The sequence below is a fragment of the Rhamphochromis sp. 'chilingali' genome, assembly GCF_963969265.1.
Source record: "Rhamphochromis sp. 'chilingali' genome assembly, chromosome: 2".
NCBI classification, from domain to species: Eukaryota; Metazoa; Chordata; class Actinopteri; order Cichliformes; family Cichlidae; genus Rhamphochromis; species Rhamphochromis sp. 'chilingali'.
Window position 1 is genome coordinate 11,507,698 of NC_137930.1, and position 14,446 is coordinate 11,522,143.

Below are 14,446 nucleotides of genomic sequence, written 5' to 3' on the forward strand. Positions count from 1 at the left end.
AAACAACAAGGAGCAGGTGAATCTAGTACAGGTAGAGGTGCAAAAACCCACAGAGCTCAGCAGCCACCGTAACAAATTCTGGATCCTTTGCTTTTAGTTAGCATTAGCAGCACATGCTGCGTCCGATGTGAAAGGACCTTTATGCTGTGCACTGTGACTCACAGAAATGGTACCGGGTCAGCCCTGACTTTGTGTTAAACTAATCCTAAAGTAATAATGGTATTTCTAACCACTGATAATAATAATAATAATAATAATAATGGATTGGATTTATATAGCGCTTTTCAAGGCACCCAAAGCGCTTTACAATGCCACTATTCATTCACTCTCACATTCACACACTGGTGGAGGCAGCTACAGTTGTAGCCACAGCTGCCCTGGGGCAGACTGACAGAAGCGAGGCTGCCATATCGCGCCATCGGCCCCTCTGGCCAACACCACACCAATACCACAACTTTATCCTTTCAACAGCTACTGAAAGTTAGGGGACCTAGCTTCTATCGGATATTTACAAAGAGATCCTCCAGCTTCAAACTGTATTATCCTTCAAGAACCTGCAGTTCAAAAAAGCGCCCCTCCGACAGAAGTTCACCATGACTTGTCCAAGGTTCGCTTTATTTATGAACACTAGTTTGTTTGTTTTTTCCATTCGATAAAAGTTAACGTGAGGGTTCGCGATGGTTAGGAACAAATGCAATTGCATGGCAGAATTCTGTAAAGAGACGAAACTTCAGTCAGGAGAATTACTGAGGTAATCCATCCACAATACGAGGTTAGTCATTAACATACTGCTGCATGGGCTGGGCTATAGTTACACCATAAGGTTTTAAAAACTGAGCTTTAAAATAAACAGGGGTACAAAAACAGAGAGGGATAAATGATTGAAATGCAGTGAGTGTGATGCAATACGGCAGCGCTAGTATAGCGGTTAGTTATGACCAGTGTTGGGTAAGTTACTTTAAAATAGTAACTTAGTTACATTACTAGTTACTTCTCTCAAAAGTAACTCAGTTACTTCAAGTTACTCGTTACTTTCAAAGTAACTAGTTACTAGGGAAAGTAACTTTGGTTTTACTCAGAATTCTCTTGCTTCCATAACTTTGCCAGTCTTCTAGCTTGCTTACTTGCCACAACTGCACTGTGCCACCTACCAATAGAAAGGAAAAGATAATGTGCATATTTCCACGAGAGAAATCCCACGCCTGGACCGTCATTGACTGCTGCCATGATTCTAGCCTACGTCACAGCGTCATGTGTGCCTTTTACATCCAACACAAAAACTGCAGTCGTGGTGCTTTCGATTGTACTCAGAACTGGGAAATTCTGCCTTCTGAATAGGAAGATGTAGGCAACACCACACTGCAGATGAGCTGCATACAGGGCTGGACTGGGACAGAAAATTGGCCCAGGCATTTTGACTAGCCCACCATTATAGGAAAAATCATAAAGCCTTTGAATGAAAACAAACACTGTTGTGACAGTGATGTACACTGTTTTGATGGTATATATGCATCAATCTATCAATCGTTTGTTGTAAGATTCAGATAATTATTTTTTAAAAGCGAGACATTTTAAATGAGAATAAGAAAGAAAAGTATTTCTTTGTGCCCACCTCTCCCTGTTAATGCCCTACCTGCCCCCCTGGCAACACTTTGCTAGACCCGCCCCTGCACAGTTACCAGCTGTCAGCTACCTAAAAAAGGATCCTGGGGTTATTTGTCTCTCAGAAACAGTTCATAACTTCCCTTCAACTCATTCATGTCACCTAAAAGGTAAACCTGTTTCTCCATCACCTGTTCAGCTCTGATGATTCAGTAAGGACATCTCCTGGTTTCATCTTCATGTTTCCCTCTCATCACATAACCAAACCGACATCATGACCAGCAGCTTTTTTGCAGCTGTGGCTCCAGCAAACATCAGCTGATACTAGAAATTAATATTAAATAAATTCTAACAATAGCTGATCAAGCTTAAACGTGCTGCTGTTGTTTAGCGCGACATTCGCTGGTTTCCTCTTTCGGCCCAAAGTGAGCGATAAACAAACAAGAGAGAAAAGACGATCAGCTGATCATTGATCAGTTTTCATGATTGAAGTAGAAACAGGAGAGGGAGGGGGAGAATGAAAGAAGAGGCAGCTGTGCAGCAAAGACACAGAATAACTCCAGCTTTGTGCCTTTTTCATTGTAGCTGAATTACGGGACAAACTGTTCCTTTTCACCTCAATACGAAACGCGTAATATTTTCTCTGAATACCAGACGGGACGGTTGGCAACTCTAATAACTTATGAACAAAATAAAGTTCAACATCATTAACTTCATAGCACCCACCCAGCTGTATGGAAACTCCGTCATGCTAGCTAGCACGCAGTACGAAAAAAGTCAGCACAACGAAAATAAACTCCACCTAAACTTGGTTCATATCTGACCCAGAGAGACTGCAGGTCATAACTTCTTACCTGAAGTTCAGTTCACACTTGGACCGACGGCCGCCTCGGGTCTCTCTTCCTTCTGCGTCCCTTTTCTCTCCTCCACCTGCTGGCCTCCACCACTTGCTAATGTTACTGAATCTGTGGAAGCTCCGCGATAGCCACCACACGAAGTAACGAGTAACGACCCTATCTAAATCCCAGTAACGAGTAACGCGTTCCTGATTTTGGCATAATAACTAGTTACCGTGCTCGTTACCACAATAATAACGTAGTTACTGTAACGCGTTACTTAATAACGCGTTAGTCCCAACACTGGTTATGACATGGAGATTTATGGAGCATGCTGTGAACTTAGCTAACATTACTTAGCAGTAATATGAGTTACTTTACTCAAGTGAAAGCTTTAAACATTAGCCCAATACATAGCTAGCCAACTTAAGGCTTTACGACGGACCCAGAGTCTCCATTTCAACGTTTGTCACAAGTACTGACTTCAAACTATATACCAGTTTTTAAATTGTGTTGATAGGCCATGTAAAACCAGAGTTATGATCAAAAGTATACGCGATGTCTTTTCCTGAATAAAACAGGCGTTTACTACTGGAAGACACGGTAAAAATGGCGTTTTCTAAGGACAGCGCTAGCAAACACTCTCCGCTTGTGAGCAAAAAAGGAAAAAAAACACCCTTCCTTATTTGTGTTAAACAATCAAAAATATATATGGAAATGTGACATTTCGTTGTTTAGGAAGAGGGGGAAGTTTTAGGAGTGAGCGAGCGAAAGAAAGAAAGGGTGAAAGTGAGTTTTCACAGGTGAGAGACTTGTGAAGTTTACCGTGTTTGGAGTCTCAAGTGTGTTGTCTTGTGTAGTTAGTGTGTAGTGTAGTTGTTGTTTTGTACTTACTTACTGTACATGATGTTATTAGTAGAGCAGGGCGATATGACCAAAAATATTTATCACGATATACATTTGAAAATTTGCGATAACGATATAACTGACAATATAATTGACACTAGACAAAATACTTTACAGGTCCACAACTTTGATTTTTCTTTCCACTAACAATGTATTTTCACTTAAACAATCAGCTGTTTATTATGTGGATTAAAGCTATATAAAAATTTAACAGTGCAAATGCAAATTCCTTGCTGACAGTTTAACCAAAGGGCATTTCCAGTGGAAATTGGCCGACATATCCTCAGCATAACCATGTATACAGTGGGGCAAAAAAGTATTTAGTCAGCCACCGATTGTGCAAGTTCCCCCACCTAAAATGATGACAGAGGTCAGTAATTTGCACCAGAGGTACACTTCAACTGTGAGAGACAGAATGTGAAAAAAAAAAAAAATCCATGAATTCACATGGTAGGATTTGTAAAGAATTTATTCGTAAATTAGGGTGGAAAATAAGTATTTGGTCACCTCAAACAAGGAAAATCTCTGGCTCTCACAGACCTGTAACGTCTTCTGTAAGAAGCTTTTCTGTCCCCCACTCATTACCTGTATGAATGGCACCTGTTTGAACTCATCATCTGTATAAAAGACACCTGTCCACAGCCTCAAACAGTCAGACTCCAAACTCCGCCATGGCCAAGACCAAAGAGCTTTCGAAGGACACCAGGAAAAGTATTGTAGACCTGCACCAGACTGGGAAGAGTGAATCTACAATAGGCAAGCAGCTTGGTGTGAAAAAATCAACTGTGGGAGCAATCATCAGAAAATGGAAGACATACAAGACCACTGATAATCTCCCTCGATCTGGGGCTCCACGCAAGATCTCATCCCGTGGGGTCAAAATGATCATGAGAACGGTGAGCAAAGATCCCAGAACCACACGGGGGGACCTGGTGAATGACCTGCAGAGAGCTGGGACCAAAGTAACAAAGGTCACCATCAGTAACACACTACAACGGCAGGGAATCAAATCCCGCAGTGCCAGACGTGTTCCGCTGCTGAAGCCAGTGCATGTCCAGGCCCGTCTGAAGTTTGCCAGAGAGCACATGGATGATACAGCAGAGGATTGGGAGAATGTCATGTGGTCAGATGAAACCAAAGTAGAACTTTTTGGTATAAACTCAACTCGTCGTGTTTGGAGGAAGAAGAATACTGAGTTGCATCCCAAGAACACCATACCTACTGTGAAGCATGGGGGTGGAAACATCATGCTATGGGGCTGTTTTTCTGCCAAGGGGACAGGACGACTGATCCGTGTTAAGGACAGAATGAATGGGGCCATGTATCGTGAGATTTTGAGCCAAAACCTCCTTCCATCAGTGAGAACTTTGAAGATGAGACGAGGCTGGGTCTTCCAACATGACAATGATCCAAAACACACCGCCCAGGCAACAAAGGAGTGGCTCCGTAAGAAGCATTTGAAAGTCCTGGAGTGGCCTAGCCAGTCTCCAGACCTCAACCCCATAGAAAATCTGTGGCAGGAGTTGAAAGTCCGTGTTGCTCGGCGACAGCCCCAAAACATCACTGCTCTCGAGAAGATCTGCATGGAGGAATGGGCCAAAATACCAGCTACTGTGTGTGCAAACCTGGTAAAGACCTATAGTAAACGTTTGACCTCTGTTATTGCCAACAAAGGTTATGTTACAAAGTATTGAGTTGTATTTTTGTTATTGACCAAATACTTATTTTCCACCCTAATTTACGAATAAATTCTTTACAAATCCTACCATGTGGATTCATGGATTTTTTTTTTCACATTCTGTCTCTCACAGTTGAAGTGTACCTCTGGTGCAAATTACTGACCTCTGTCATCATTTTAAGTGGGGGAACTTGCACAATCGGTGGCTGACTAAATACTTTTTTGCCCCACTGTAATATCCACAAAACTTAAAATGAGATTATACACACACAGTACGGTAATATTATGTTGAAGCACAGTACGTATCACTCTGCGAGGCTCCTGCCTACAATAGCCGTAATGCTCTGACAATCCATCAAGCAGTGCGGCTTCGTAGCTTAGCAAAGTCGTACTAAAACATTTGACAGATTTTCAAGCGCCGTGTTCCACATAAAATCGTTTGGAGGTCAGTAAACACAACTGGAATTCATACATAAGGCACACGGGATTATAAGGGGCACTGTTGATTTTCAGAAAAATCAAAGGATTGATTTTAAGTGTGCCGTATTTTTCAAAAAACACGGTAATAACGACGGCCCGCTAGCATGCGCTACCAAAAATAGTGTTTTGTTGTGTATCTGACGGACGAAAGCTAAACCAGTTCCACAGTACTGAAGTTGCAGCATTTTTACAAACCAATTCTGGTTCATCCGTTTCATTCAACGATCCACTTTCGCCCTTCTCATTTTTCCGCCATGTACGTATGAAAACAAAGGCACTGCGCATGCGCATTTCACCCATATTCTATCGCGATATTTAATTTTCTTATCGTTGCCCAACTTTATACCGGTATTACCGTGAACGGTATGATATGGCCCAGCCCTAGTTATTAGCACAAACACTTTAAAGGTGATCATTTAGGAATGTCCCTGCAGGTTTTAGATCTCACCTTGGGTCAACATACCTGAATCACATGATTAGTTCGTTACCAGGCCTCTGGAGAACTTCAGGACATGTTGAGGAGCTAATTTAGCCATTTAAATCAGCTGTGTTGGTTCGAGGACACATCTAAAACCTGCAGGGACACCGGCCCTTGTGGACTGAGATTGCCCACCCCTGATCTAAGAAAACCTTTTCCTTTTGCAGTATTTTTCTGTGGTGCGTTTTTCTATGTTATAACAAAAGGGGAACAAAGGTGTTTAAGTTCACCTAGGATGATCTGTTTTAATTTTCACATGGTCTTACTGAGGTGATGTGAATTGAAGGGGGGGGGGAGGTAAAATGCAATGGAAAAACTTGAAAATGGACCTTGAAAGTGCTTAAAAAGTGCTTGAATTTGACCCTGAAAAAGGTGTACAAACCCTGCCTGAAGTACTTAAAAAAAAAAAAAGAAAAAGAAAAAAAAAAGTATGCAGCCATTGTACACCTTTGAACTCACATGTATACAATAGTTATCCATATCTGCTTAACTATTATTTTCAGATGTCACATTAAGCCATCTACAAATCCAAAGCAAACATACATCATATCATAGTTTGTATTAAATAAATTGAGTAAAATAAATGTAATTAAAATAAATTAAAACACACTATTGATCACTTTCTATCGCAAGGTAATTGTCTCCTAATAGTTGCCTATTAGGAGACAATTGTTCACTACAAAGGTCTCTTGCTTCTTTAGCAAGTGAGAATAAGTAGTAAAAGTGGTGGAGCTTTTATGGGGAATATAACTAAAAATACAAACTCCACAAATAAAACATACCATAAACTCATAGCTTTCAAACAAAGAAGCAAAAAAAAAAAAAACAATACGTAAGACCAAAAAAATTACTGTAAAAGATTCAAAACAAATCATGCAAAACCAAAAATACACCCTATCCTTCCCCAGGATGACACAAATACAGAGCTTCTCTCCTGTTCCTTGAATTTAAGACTGTGCATTCTGTGAAACCATCCTGGCAACTAATGCACAGTTGTGTAGTTTGCAGTGCATTTCTATAGGTGGGCTATACAAAAATACAGTTAAGGTTGACAAGGAACTCATCATAGACTGTATTTAGTTTGGATAGTTTTTCTTGAATAGTACTGATATATTCTTGTGGGATGTTCCTGGGATCCAATGTTCATAAAGACTATCAAAGTGAAGCAGAAGCAGAGTTTAAAAAAAAAAAGAAAGCATTCCCCTTTAGTATTAGTCTGCAGGTTCTTTCCCCTCTACGAGACAGCTCAGACCGTGTTGCTCCTTGTGCAAACTCATCTATGTCCCATGGTTCAGGTGCTTGTTTTATGTTAAATACTTTAGACTGTGTCTGAGGTTTTCTCTTATAAACAGTGTAGTTAATAACTTTGCCCTTAAACACACAGAAAAAAGGCTAAACCACAATAGGTGCACATCTTTCATTCAACATTTTAAGTAATTAAAAGGATTTTAAAAACTTGAACGTGGCTTACAATCAGTTATGGTTGACAAGGACCTTTATAATAGCATAGAAAAATACCTTTGAATACAAATGTTCATGTTCCTTCAAATATCAGCTTACTAAAGTGTACACAAGTTCTTTAGCATACTTTTCTTCAATGACTAATGAATGAGAAACATAACGCAAATAGGAATAAATAAAAAATTTCCACCTACCTTAATATGAGTGTTGTTGTTGTTATTAGGATATACAGAGTCCCTTGTAGTTTTTTCGGTCTTTGTGTCACTCTTGAGAGGAAAAACTTCAGTGTCTGTCTTATGGATGTCTTCATAACATACTGTTAAACTTGTGTATCTTAATGCTGAACAGTGTCTTATGTATGACTGCCATCTTGATGAGTTTTCTGGCACAAGCAGGTTAGGGAGATTTCCGGTAGGTCAGAGTTTCAATATCACTCACCGGTGTTGTGTATTTCCTTTACACTTACTGATGGATTTATTCTCTTGCTGGCTCTTCAAAATGCAACACATTGCACTAAAAGATTTGTGCAATGTCTCAAAGCTAAAACAATCAAAGCAATGCCCAGTTTGAGAGAAAGTTGCCTTCCTTGGGACATACAGTCCCGATCAAGACCACTTGAAAAACGGTTTCCAATGCGTCACATTGGTGTGCCGTGAGAAAGGATCAGGCGCCCCAGAATGATGCAGCACTTAATAGCAATAGATTAATATTTGAAAAGAAAAAGTAGTCAGTCTGACCTGGGTCCTGGTTGGGGACCACTGGTCTAAGTCATAAAAAGGTCATCATGCAGTATTCTATCATTAAAAGCTTATACTGACTACTAAGTACAATTTTCCATTGACAGGTATGGATGGCAGAGGAAGTTTTTTCCCACTTACCTCATGGAAATGCTTGCATCAGGCATGCCAAAATGAATTTTTGAAGCGATTAACAATAATGGTCGAGCTAGTCATTACTGAGTTCATGTTTGGAACTTTGAATTATGTTTTGGGGGGTTTATGGGTTGTTTTTGGAGTGTGGTCCTAAACTTTTGATCAGCTGTAATACAGCCTGTTTCAGTTCAAGCGTTGTTTTCAATAAATTGCATGCTCAAAAAATGTTTTGTCTGACTCCAATTTCTTGGTGCTGCATGTCGAAGCTTTACTTGGAACTTTGTTAGGATCCAGCCACGCAAAATATGACTTTTTCCATTTTTCAAGTTGTTTTAAACTTTTGATTGGGATTGTATAATCTCTGCCACTGGTTAGAGAAGCTGGAAGTGGAAGACTCCCAGGTGGTGCTTCGACCTAGGGAAAAACCAGCAAAGTGTAAACGCACTCTCCCAGAGATCCTGTCATACTTCATGTCCCTGCCTGGTTCCAGATCCACTTCAGCAGCAGCTGGTCCCACCATAAAGGCATGCAGTACAACCTAGTGGACTGCCGTACCATTGTAAGGGGTATTGATGGTAGGACCCTCCACCCTCTAGTGTGTACGGTGGGGTCTGAGAAAACAGAACTCAGGGACCTGCAATCTGAAATCTACTGACATTCAGTGGTGACCATTTTAAACACTGTAACGTTATCTGTAATAGCTGCATTAGTTATCTCAGAATCAGAATCACTGATTTAGGTTCAGTGAGTCATCTTTCTAATAAGTCTGACTTTAATTACTAAATTGAATGCTGTAAAATTGGTTATTAATGACAGCTTTGATTGGCAGTTCCTGTCATGGAGAGTGATGGTCTAACAGAGTTCCTGAGCCATCGTAGGTGGATGCAGTGCCTAGCCTTGGTGGATCAATTCTGGATCCACTACATTTGAAATTAACTACCTTCACTCCACACATGGCACAAATGGCAACAGGAAAGGGATGAGTTGTTAGCGGTCTGCGTCCGTGAGACTAAACCACACAGCATACAGTATTTTACAGTAAATCCCTCACTCACATTATGGATGTGTAACTTGGATTCTTGTTCAATAAATTAGTGAACGACAGATACCTGAGTGGCAGTGGATTTTGTGGATAGGTTCTCTGTTCTTATTAGACAACCCTGTTGAGATTGTAGATGCATAAAGTCAGCACATTATCATCTTCATCATTCATAGTTCAGGAGGTCAAGTCTGTCTCTCTTAAAGTGACATCCTCCATTACAAAGAGACCTGTGTATATCTGTTTAACAACTGTGCAGAGTAGAATTCCTGGGATCAGTCAGCATTTAATTTTCATAGTCATGGCTGTTTAAAAGTAAATGTGTGTCTATTTTATATTTATATGCAGCTGCCAAACATAAGTACCTCCATGCGTTTTTCTCTGTCATCCTGCAGGTTATAATGATGCAGCACCAGAATTGAACCAGGACCGGAAAACTGCCCAATCATCTCATCTTTGGAGCTCTTCATTTTTAAAAAACACAACTAAATTCAAAGTTTATACTAGATAATAGCTTACTATATAAAGCTGTGTCTTTTTTTTAACAACAAGTTCACATGTTAGCTCTCAGCACAACTGTGGATAGAAAAAAAACAGAAAACTCAGGACAGGGAAGGATCAGCTTTATTTAAGTTTTGAGGGACATTTGATAGTTTTTGATGATGATTTTCTCTATGTGATTACATGAGCTTTCCCCAGATTCAGACCTCAGGACCAACCAGTGATAGACAAAAATCATTCTATACTCTCGGATGAATACACTTAATTGTTGTAATGACAGAGTAAATTTGTGTTAACTCCTAAATTAACAGATGAAAAAGGCAAAACTATATTATATGCTGTCAGTGAAAGTTGTAGCTGTTTTACTGAAAATATTAAAGACAAAACATGAAAACTGAATATATTAATGTAACTGCTGTCACTACATATATTCTTATCTTTACTCAGTTTCATCCTACTCTTTTCATTCTGAAGCATCAACAATAAATGAGTTTGGTGTTTAGGAAAACTCTGACATGCTTAGACCTGTATGTATTTTGAATGCAAACACTGAATATAGTGTGGGGGACTTTTACAGAAAGGGAAGCAAACATACACAGACAAAAACATCTTCCACTATTTAGCAATTTGAGATTTACAGTATCGGATAAAAAAAACAAAACATTTGTGCTGCTTTGCATCTTTCTGCAAAATCTGTAAAATTATTTCTATAGTTAAATAAATACTACTAAATTGTTGGTAATTTAGTAGATATTTTCAAGATAAATGTCCATATGGACTGACACACATTCATGTTCCTCAGTCCATTGTTTTAAAATGGCGACTCTACTCTTGGATTTCCATCGAGGATGGCATTCTGTTTTTTGCAGCACTCATGCATGTGCCTAACTAATAGAGAACATAATCAGAGTTGATTGAACAAACTGTGATTAGCCTCTCTGAAAACGGAGTTAATTGTTAAAGTCAAAGTCTGTTTAACATAATTTTAGTAATTTAGTACATATTTTTAATGTAGACTTTTTCCATTTATACATATATTTATACACACACACACACAAAAGCGGAACATTAATCAATATTGGACACAATATCACAGGAAGTCATCTCCAAAAAATACCATTAATGGTATTAATTCTGTCTGAGTAAGTGGAAAGGGTCACAGTAGTGTCAGTGTTCAGTGTTGCAGTGACCCGACCTTTCTAGATGTGTCCATCTTGTTTAAGCCCCGACACATCCAGAAGACTATGGACTGTGGATTGTCCTTCTAGCCCTGGTATGAGTGGGGGAGGGAAGTTAATAGTTTTATTGGTAGTCTTGGGGCTTTCTGTCACACTTGATCATTATACAAAAAGAAGTGCCAGTTTTGGAATCAATATCCCCATTTTATCCAGTGAAACATAATACTATATACCAAGATACATGTTGAAATCTAGGCCAAGAAATACATAACACCATATTTAAGGCTAGAAATGCCTAAGAACAGTATCTATCTATCTATCTATCTATCTATCTATCTATCTATCTATCTATCTATCTATCTATCTATCTATCTATCTATCTATCTATCTATCTATCTATCTATCTATCTATCTATCTATCTATCTATCTATCTATCTATCTATCTATCTATCTATCTATCTCTCTCTCTCTCTCTCTCAAATTTATCATGTTATTATTTGTGCAGACCTGATGCTTGAGATGAGTAGGATACAACAGCTTTATCCCCTTAGGTGGATCATGTGGCTGCTTTCTCTGCATAAAAAAAGGAAAAAGCCAACACACCCTTTTGGACCAGCATAATGAATGGGGAGTGGTGCTAGAGGGTGTGGCTACAGCAGTTTGCCTGTCTCTGATTTGCTGACATATGCTCTAATTGGATCAAGTAGGAACTTGCTTAGGTTGATGCTTTGTACAGGGATTGGGAGCAGCCTGCATTGCACACTACCAGACAGGAAGAGAGGCAGTGAGGGAGGAGGCCAGAGTCTGCACAGCTCACCACTTGAAAATAAAGGATTGAGAGAGGAGGGGTGAGAGAAGAAAAGGGGAGTATCCAGTTCTGCCCTTCTGTGCTGCTGCAGCCCCCCTCCCACTCTGTGTAATTTCCTTTTTTCCTCTTTCCCCTTACTCATCTGTTTCAGTGGCTGCACTGAGAGGAAGGACACCTGCCGCTCCCTGATGATTCAGCTTTTCAGCTGTTTGGAGCTCCCAAGACTAGACAGCATGTCCCTCCTGCCACTGCAGTGCTTGGCTGGCCTGTCCTCTGCACTACATTTGCCTCAGCTAGAGCTGGCCCATCACGTCGATACTACCTTTTCTTCCCAAGTATTCAGGTGAGTGAGTACAACTGTTTCACTGCTGCTCACTAGTAGACCGCACATTTTAAAAAAATCTTTTCCGTATTTTTTGTTTCTGCCTGCAGGAAATTTGACAGTTGTTTTCCTTGTGAAAAAAAAGCATGAATAAGGAATTCCTATTTCTAATGCATAGACTGTCTACGTATCCCCTGGATTGTTAGCAAGGTTCCACTCTTTGAAGGGCATCACCTTTCTCTGAAACCCAGCTCTCCCTCTGTGTCTACACAATGGAAAAGATACTAAAAGACATTGGTGGAAAAATGTCATTGTGTGATGATCTGAGTTAATAGCTAAGGTGGTAAGAAACACTTCTTCAAGCAGTGTGAAAGGATGACCGAGGGAATGGAGGAAGTCTCTGCAGGGCCAGCTCCCCCTTTTGGATCAGTCTCCCCCACTGGCTCTACTGTTGATACTAGGCAAGTCCCAGAAGAGAAACCAGAGGAGACAGAGGCAGCTGGTGAGAGTGGGGAGGAGGCTATAGAGGGAACTGCAGAAGGAGGTGGTGCTGATAACGATGGGGAGCATGTGGGGGCTTTTGGAATTGTGACCTTGCCAGAGGCCTGCTGCGTGTGCATAGAGATGGAACAGATTAACAATTGCCTGCACTCTGAGAAAATCTGCATCCTCCCCATACTGGCCTGTCTGCTTAGCTTAGCCCTCTGCACAGCTGGACTCAAATGGGTCTTTGTGGATAAGATATTTGAGTATGAACCACCATCACATTTAGATCCTAAGCCTATTGGACAAGACCCAATTATTATACCAGTTGAACCCACATTGGGAATAACAGTCTCGTTTCCTCATGCAACTCCTTCAAATAACTCCCTAACCACCACCTTCACCCTTACCCCAGAGCATCCTGAAGTTTCAGTAGAAGATAAATCTACACAACAGCCGCATGTGTCTCAGTCTTCACGAGTGATTGAGCCTGCTGTCACACTGAAATATAACGCTGAACACTATACCACCCCAAAGCAGACTCCCCAACGAAAGTCAACACAGAAATCACACAGCCATCATCAAACTATCTGTAAGTACCCAATACTTGTTTATATAAAAATCTGTAAGTGGGTTTTTCTTTAAGTTACTTACATATTTTTATGAGCCTAAATTAGATATACTGTAGGTTGCAATGGCTAGACATTACATGCTAACACAAAATTATGATTTTCATCATTGCAAAAGATAAAACAGGTTGATATAATAAGATTCAAATAACTTTTTTTCTCTTGTATCATTCATTTTGTAGTGTTCTTTTTTTCTGTACAAGAATGTTCTGTACCTGAAAACACGGTGCCATGAGTAAGCCCCTGAACTATTTCTACACAAACTGTGTAAGTGTGTACCTTGAACCTTCAGTTTAAATCTACTTTACCCATACACTAATTGTGCGATTTCTGGGAGTCATCCTCTTTTACCCACTTTAGAGTTTAAGTGGCCCTTTATATTATAATGAAATGACTTAAGTAATTAAAGTCAATCAGTGTTTTCTTTAAAATGTTTTTCCTGTTTGCAAAAAAACGTGAGAAATGTGAAAGATCTCTGAAGTGTGTGGATGCACATTTCGAGATATACTGAAAAGTGCATATCAATAAATGATGCATGACATAAACTGAAAACCCAGGCTGTGGCACAGCCAGACTTCCTGTTTTCTGCCTATGCTACATTTCAAGGTCAGAGCCTTCTTGAAGCTAACTGATGTCCCCACTATCCCTGAGGCACAGGGGAAAATACACCAATCCATTTATGCTCTCTTTCTGCCTGGGCCTCTCAACTAGGCTGTTTTGTTTGTAGTCACATCACTCTGTGTTGTATTGTGGTGAGGTAGTGGTGGTAGGTCAGGAGTTGGTTTGTAGACAGTGCTTTACTTAAGAATGCTTGAATACCAGCAGTGACAGAAGGTTAATGTTTAAAAATTACCTCTGTTAATTTTCTTTCTGAGTGTCCCAAGTGAGATTCTGATGCTGAAATGTATAAATGTCTTGTTTTGGCCTGTAGAATGTTATCTGATTTCTGGCAAAGCTGGTGTCTCTCGGTGATAGCACTGCTGCTCCTCCCCTATCACTCATCTCAAAGTTGCAGCCCTGTTGTAAATTTAGGAAGCAAGTGCAGCTTTATTCCAAAGACTGTCTGTACTTTCTAAACGTTTCACTTTGAAGTTTGACATTATGAGATGCATTGTAACTGTCTTACGCTTCCCTTTTCTATGTTTTTTTTTTTTTTTTTTTTTTTAAAAACA

The 14,446-nt window shown here is 40.0% G+C and overlaps 1 protein-coding gene across 5 annotated transcripts in view; it reads left to right on the forward strand.

Moving 5' to 3' along the window:
* nrg1 (neuregulin 1) overlaps nt 1-14,446 on the forward strand; it is an 81,485-nt gene that overhangs the window by 12,510 nt on the left and 54,529 nt on the right. For 4 of the 5 annotated variants that reach the window (XM_080876004.1, XM_080876005.1, XM_080876006.1 and 1 more), the window contains exons 3-4: nt 9,748-12,183; nt 12,273-13,237. In XM_080876004.1, the coding sequence (XP_080732130.1) occupies nt 12,538-13,237 (700 nt within the window). In that variant the 5' untranslated portion in view covers nt 9,748-12,183; nt 12,273-12,537. The remainder of the gene's footprint in view (nt 1-9,747; nt 12,184-12,272; nt 13,238-14,446) is intronic. The other variant, XM_080876003.1, reaches the window with a different exon arrangement.